The sequence below is a fragment of the Naegleria gruberi genome (assembly GCF_000004985.1).
Source record: "Naegleria gruberi genomic scaffold NAEGRscaffold_54, whole genome shotgun sequence".
NCBI classification, from domain to species: Eukaryota; Heterolobosea; class Eutetramitea; order Acrasida; family Naegleriidae; genus Naegleria; species Naegleria gruberi.
The window spans coordinates 254,901-261,647 of NW_003163273.1; the positions used below are offsets into that span (position 1 = coordinate 254,901).

Consider the following 6,747-nt stretch of genomic DNA (forward strand, 5'->3'; position numbering starts at 1 on the left):
AACTTGTCGCTATCTTCAAAACCTCTTCAGGGCCAGTAACACTCACTCTAGAATGATGCATGCTCGATGTGAAAATAACCAAATCTTCAGAAAGGAATGATTTGGTAGAAATATCAAACAAACTAAATCTCCACTCCACTTTCAAATAGTAGGAACAGCCTCCAATTTCTATGGCCAATTGAGAGTTTCCTTCAGGTATTCTACTATATGATCTTCTCTTAGTCTTTAAAATGCTAAGGGCCAAATTACTCTCCTCCTTGTCAATAGTTTCCCAGTACATTTTGTACAAGTCGAAGAGAGGAGTATTGAGAGGTGACAATTTTTCGCCATTCTTCTTAATAACAACATCTTCACTAAAGAGAGATGCCCCCTCCTCTCTCAAGCTTACTTGAGATTTGAGAATTTCCTTCATTCTGGATTTGTAATTTTCCGAATCTTCTCTCCTCTGATAGGAATAATAATCAATGAGATAATTGATCATTCTAGCTTCAATTTCGAATACTCTCATGAATCGATCTCTGTTATCTTCCTGAGTTACCAAGGATTCAAAGTGACTCAAATTCCACTCATACACAGTTTCAATCATGGACTTGCAGAAAGGAACAGCCAAAAATGGTGAGAACCAATTATCCTCCAAGAAGGGAACAATTTCTCGTTGATAGTGTTGTGACATGTTTTGCAAGATTTCAACACTAGCTCCCAAATAGTTCGATTGTGCATAAATTTGTTCTGGAAAGACATTTCCAAGAGCTATCAATGCATTCGAAATGATAATATTTGCATTCTTTGGAGCTATGGCAAAAGCTGCATTGGAAGCAATGCTTTGGCTTCTTTTTCTGTCATGATTGCTACCTTTTGGAGAGAGTAATTTATCATTGTCATTACCACCACTGGAAAAGATGTTATCTGCAAGGGAAGAAGTTCTCTGATTGGAAAATTCTTCTCTGCTAGCACTTGCTGAGAAAACATTTGACAAGTTCATACCTGACAAATTCAAACTAGCTCTCTTATTCTTTGAGGAATCATTGATAATACTTTGTCTCTTATCCACTGTTGGTGTGAGTGGCTTTCTTTCTGACTTTTCTGAAGGAGTTGGTGATTCATAGCTCTTATCTTTTGAAATGTAATTTTCCAATTTTTGTTTGGTAGCACTAAAACTATTCATTAAACCTCTACGAAATGATTTGGCTCGATGTTGTTGATGTTGATTAGCAGGTGAAGTAAATGTTGGACTGACGTGTCCAGTTCCATTCATGTGTAAATTACTATCCGAAATGCTAAATGCACTATTAGAAAGAAATAAATTATTTGATGGAAGTGATTGTGGTTGTGTTGTTCCATAAAGTCTTGGACTTGTCAATCCAGTTTCTTGCAAAATTGAATTGCTAATGATTGAATTATTATTCATCTCATCCTGGAGTGATGAGTTAGAGGAGGACGAAACTGTTATAGGTGGAACAACAATACCTCCTCCATTTCCACTATTAACAGTACCAGCAGGAGTACTGCCACCACTAGAATTATTTTCATTAGAAAGGAATGGATTATTTGGTGATCCATTATTACTGTTCATGTTAGAAGATAGAAGAATTTGCAACTCTTGGGCTTGGCTCTTCAAAATTAAAAGCTTGTGAATTTCTGGTTCCATCATCCGATCGTGGTGATAAAAAGTTTGATTGTTGACTGTTGAGTGAAGAACCCATGGCTTGCAATTGTTGTTGAATGTAAGCTAGAGTAATTTCCTGGTTGAGTACCAATGATTGTCTATTAGGATTATTCTCAATACCTGTTGAGAGTTGATAATTCAAAGAGAAGGGATTATTTGGACTTCCATCAAATCGAATCACATGAGTGGCAGGAAAGAAACCTTTAGAAGTCATGTTCAACTTGTCCTGTTGTTGATCACCTCCATTAGAATCATTCTTCCTTCTCTTGGATGATGACGATTTGGAAATTTCCTTATCATCTGATGCAGTAATTATCATGGAATTGTGTTGTTGTGTCCAATTTCCAACACCATTATCATTGGTGGATGAAGCAGCAGCCACAATAGCAGCTGAGAGATAATTGGTTGGTTGGAGACCACCTGTTGGAGAGGTCGGCATCATGTTGAGAGTATTGGGTGAAGTGGGTGGTGGTAGAATAATTTGTGGATCCGAATCAGAGAGGGAACTAGAACCCAGGAGGCCATTGTTGTTGTTATTCCTTCTCGAGGAGGCTCCTGATGGTGATTTGGATTTTAGAGAGGGATGGGCAAGATTGAGCATACTTGGGAATCTGTTGGGTGATTTAATTGATGAAGAATATTATTAGTAGTATGATGATGTAATTAATTAATAATTGGTTAAATATCATGACGATGATTGGTAAGAGAAAGATGATAAATATATGAACGTACCTTTCGCCCTTGTACCATCCTTCGTTTTCTCCCTTGATGAGAACTAAATCTCCCAAGGAAAGTTTAATGCAATAGTCGGCATATTGTGCTGGTGGTTCAAAGGGTTGAATGACTAGTAGCAGACAATTTTAAGATCATATTCGATTTTCCATAAAATATTTTGAAAATATTTTTTCGAATTGTTTTGTGTAACAGTAAAAAACAGACAAAAGTGGCGGCAGAAGTGGTTGATATGATATCAGGTTATTTGTATGTTGATGTTATCAAATAATCCAAATATTTAATCCACAATCATGATGATTCAACAACATGTTATCATATGATGATCATTTGATCAAAATAACAAAAATATATCCGTGTTCATAATTTTCCAATACAATTTCATACAAATTTCCATCAACAAATGTTATCATAATTTTCCATCAATATAATGATGACGATGATCATATGAAAGATAATAGTAATTGCCAAAATATCAATGTATATTGATTTCATACAAAATTAGATGATGATCATTCGTTGTATGAGAAACAATCAGCAACAAGACTAAACCTACCAATTCCGAATGTATGTTCATATTGTGGCCACAATTGTTTGGGCGTATTATTGTTGAAGAATCCTAGGGAACCACCTCCAAATATTTCACCAAAAGATGAAATTGTAGATAATGCTGGTGGCATATTTTTTTGAGTTTGTTGACGTGTGGTTGATGGTTTGACAGAAGAACTATCTAAAGTAAGAATTGGCGGTATTAATCAGGAACCAACATACTAATATCGTAACACAAGAATCAATGAGAATAGCAATTTGATTGCACACTTCTGTTTGGGCAAAGGTCACAGGATATTTATTGAATTGTACATGAATTTTTTCATTAATTATCGCAACCGATGATAGCTCAGCTGGTAGAGCATGGGACTGTAGCAAGAAAAACTGTCATCCTGTGGTCGGCGGTTCGATTCCGTCTCATCGGATCTTTTTGTTGTTTTCTGTAATGAAAGAAGCTTTTAAACCAATTTCTGTGTACGGTTGCTTTTTCTAGAAACATGCTGACCTGGAGTCGTTATCAATTCAAGATATGAATATTACAAGGCATGGTTCAATGTTTTTTATCAATGAAACATTCTATTTGAACTTAAACTTCTAATAGCAACACATACAAATGATTACAATAGTATCCAATAGTCTTCCACGATTATTCCTTCTCTCAATATTTTATAGACCTGACTTCCAAATTATCATATATAGCTGGAGATAAGGAGTTTAAAAATGAGCGATTCATTACAAGGAAGTCTAATTCGAATTTATCCCTACGAAGAGTGAACAGTACTACTTCCTTTTCCATTTCATCATCTCATTTAATTATTTCCCCCAAGCAACCTTCCACTGTAATCAGAGCAAGATCCCGGCTCCGTGAAAAGGTCGTCTCTGTGTGAATGCTATTAAACTATTGCCTTCTTGTGTTGTGGTCTGCAAATTTCAATCAAGAAAAAAACTTGTGAGATTAGTATGAGAAAAGGTAACAAAATGACCAGCCGCTATCATCAGCATCATTGGTCCATAATGATAATGATACTGTTGATTATTTCTTTTTCAATGATTGTTAACATTCATGCTGCATGGGATTTTAGTAGATTTTCCACTCACATGGAACAAATTCAACAATTGCACAATACCTTCTTCGCCAATATCAAGGGAGGTGCTTCCACTGCAATCTTATTCAGAAATGAAACTGTTGGCGAGGTGTTTGCTGGCATTGCTCAAGGAAATCAAAAGCCAACCAGAGATACCAAGTATAGAATTGCTTCAGTAACCAAGACATTTGTCTCTGCTGCCATGATGGCCTTGAGAGATGAAGGACTCATTGATTTGGATCAATCAGTTTGTGATTTTGTTCCTGAATTTTGTACCTTTCCAAATCCTGATGGATTATCTTCCAATTTCACATTCAGACAACTTTCATCCTATTTGAGTGGATTGCCAAGAGAAGCTCCATGTGTTCTCACTGCATGTGATTATTCCAATGGTCAAATAATGCAAAGAATTAAGGAGAATGGATTGTTCCTTGTTAGAGATGGTGATCATTATCCAATTTATTCCAATCTTGGATATTCCTTCTTGGGACATGCATTGGAGAGTGCTGCCAAGATTAGTTTCGAACAAGTTATTCAGAGTAGAATTTTAGACAAGTTGGGCATGAAGAATTCTGGCTTTGTCAATAAGGACAATTTGAACAATCTCATTTTGGCTGAAGGTTATCATGAAAGTGAAAGAATTTACACCAACAACAAGACCATCTCTTGGTCTCAACCTGCTGCTGGAATGTATTCTAGCATTGCTGATTTGACATTGTACGTCAAGAATTTGATGAATGCATTTGCAAATTATGGAAACAAGATGGAAACATCCATCATGAGTAGACAAACATTGAGAGAGTTTTTGAATGCACAACATGTTCTTCCTCATGGCTCTGCTGCTGTTGGATTGAGTTGGGAAATGGTTCATTATCCATTCTTGGGAGGTTGGGCCATTATGAAGAGCGGTTTGATTGGTGGTTACAATGCTCAAGTTGTCATGATTCCTCATTGTGAGATGGCTGTCATTACATTGCTTTCAAGAGATGATGGTGCACAATCTTTGGCTTTACAATCTGCTGCAACTATTGCTTCTGCAATGAAGGATTACTTGACTGAATTGAGAGAGAAGGAAATTGCTGGTAATTTTGGCTCTTTAGTCTCACAATACAAACAATCTGGAAATATTGTTAGTTTGGAACTTGGTAATGTCACCAATTCCAACCAAAAGTTACTCAATATTAGAAACCCAATTAGTTCACTTTCTCAATCTTTCAACTTGCTTCCAAGTAAGGAAAATGAATTTATTATTCAACCATACGATATTCCAACAAGAGTTCAATATGAAAAGGGATTAGGTGGAAGTAGGGTTATGACAAGAAGTGATCTTGCCAATATCACTTCACCTGATTTTGATTTATTTGCCAACACCCTGTCTACTTCCAACAAGAGAAACTTGGAAAGACAAGCTATCACCTCTGTTTGTAATCACATTCCAAAGGATGTTTCACTCTCATTGCCAATCACTCAAAGTGATGCTGCTACTGCTTTGAAAAATTTGGGAGATTCAGTTTCTGCATTTGCTTCTCAAACTGGATCAAAAGTTGCTATCCAAGTTAACTATAAGGGTCAACAGGTTATTATGTTTACATTTGGATCTAGTACTGATTCTACTTCCTTCAATATTGGAACACTTACTCAACTCTTTACTTCCACTGCTATTCTTATTGCCAAAGAGAAGGGACTTATCAAATCACTCGATGATCCTATTGTTAAATATCTTCCTCAAATTGTTTATCAAGAAAACTTGCCATTTGAGAATAACATGACCATACGTCAATTGATGAATCATGCTTCAGGACTTCCAATTATTGCACCTTGTGATGATACTGACACCTGCTCATTGAACTGGAATCAATATGTTGAAAAAACAATGGCTGAACAACACATCATTCAACCAAGCTCAACTCTTAGAACATTCTCTACTATTGGATTTTCAATTTTAGGAAGATTGATTGCTTCTTTGAAAGGAGTAGTTTCATTCAATCAATTCGTTACTGACAATATTTTGACTCCTCTCAAAATGACTGATTCAGGATTCAAGTCTGCTTCATTCTTGGCCTCAAATTCTGAAATGTATTCATCCATTAGAGATGTTTCCAAGTTTTTGAATTGTATTTCTGGAATTCATAGGGAATGCTCAATTATTAAGAAGGAATCATCCAGATTACTCCACTTGAGAAATTTACTCTCCAACGACAAGGCAATGAGTATGTCACTTGGTTCATTTGAGCATGAATTCTCTAATGGCATTTGGTTTGCTTCCAAGTATGGATCTATTAAGGGTTACAGTTCCTATGTTGCTATGAATGACGATTTGGATCTCTCTGTTGTTGTATTGTCATCTTCAGATAATAATGTGGGAAAGTATCTTGTCAATAACCAAAGTGCCATTCCAAACTTGTTCAAAGCATTCACAACAGCACTTCAACAACAACCATCTTTCTTAAAAGCCAACACATCTCTTCCTAGTCAGGAATTGCTTAAGGATATGAAGGGTATTTACAAGGTATTCGATCAATTCCTTCTCTTTACTCAATATCTTCAAATTGATTACAATGCTCAATTGGGTTTGATCACTTTTGCATTTGTTGAAAGTGCTACTCCAGCACAATCTTCTGCATCTCCAAACTTTGTTTTGGAAATGATATCACCACAAGATAATCTCACTTACAAGGTTAAAACATTGAGCACATTGTCTTGTATGGGAAATGT

At 36.1% G+C, this 6,747-nt stretch overlaps 2 protein-coding genes and 1 non-coding gene across 3 annotated transcripts in view; 2 read left to right on the top strand and 1 right to left on the bottom strand.

The window, feature by feature from the left end:
• NAEGRDRAFT_81257 (dedicator of cytokinesis 4) overlaps nucleotides 1-3,078 on the bottom strand; it is a gene marked incomplete at its 5' end in the record, with an annotated part of 7,872 nt that extends 4,794 nt beyond the window's left edge. The window contains 4 exons of the mRNA XM_002672372.1: nucleotides 4-1,638; nucleotides 1,685-2,277; nucleotides 2,399-2,510; nucleotides 2,955-3,078. Coding sequence (XP_002672418.1) covers nucleotides 4-1,638; nucleotides 1,685-2,277; nucleotides 2,399-2,510; nucleotides 2,955-3,078 — 2,464 coding nt within the window. The remainder of the gene's footprint in view (nucleotides 1-3; nucleotides 1,639-1,684; nucleotides 2,278-2,398; nucleotides 2,511-2,954) is intronic.
• A 207-nt stretch (nucleotides 3,079-3,285) lies between these two features.
• On the top strand, nucleotides 3,286-3,372 carry NAEGRDRAFT_t593. The gene has a single exon. It is a non-coding gene; the product is annotated as a tRNA-Tyr (tRNA).
• A 553-nt stretch (nucleotides 3,373-3,925) lies between these two features.
• NAEGRDRAFT_72626 (uncharacterized protein) overlaps nucleotides 3,926-6,747 on the top strand; it is a gene marked incomplete at both ends in the record, with an annotated part of 3,835 nt that continues 1,013 nt past the window's right edge. Inside the window, one exon of the mRNA XM_002672305.1 lies at nucleotides 3,926-6,729. Within this exon, the coding sequence (XP_002672351.1) occupies nucleotides 3,926-6,729 (2,804 nt within the window). The remainder of the gene's footprint in view (nucleotides 6,730-6,747) is intronic.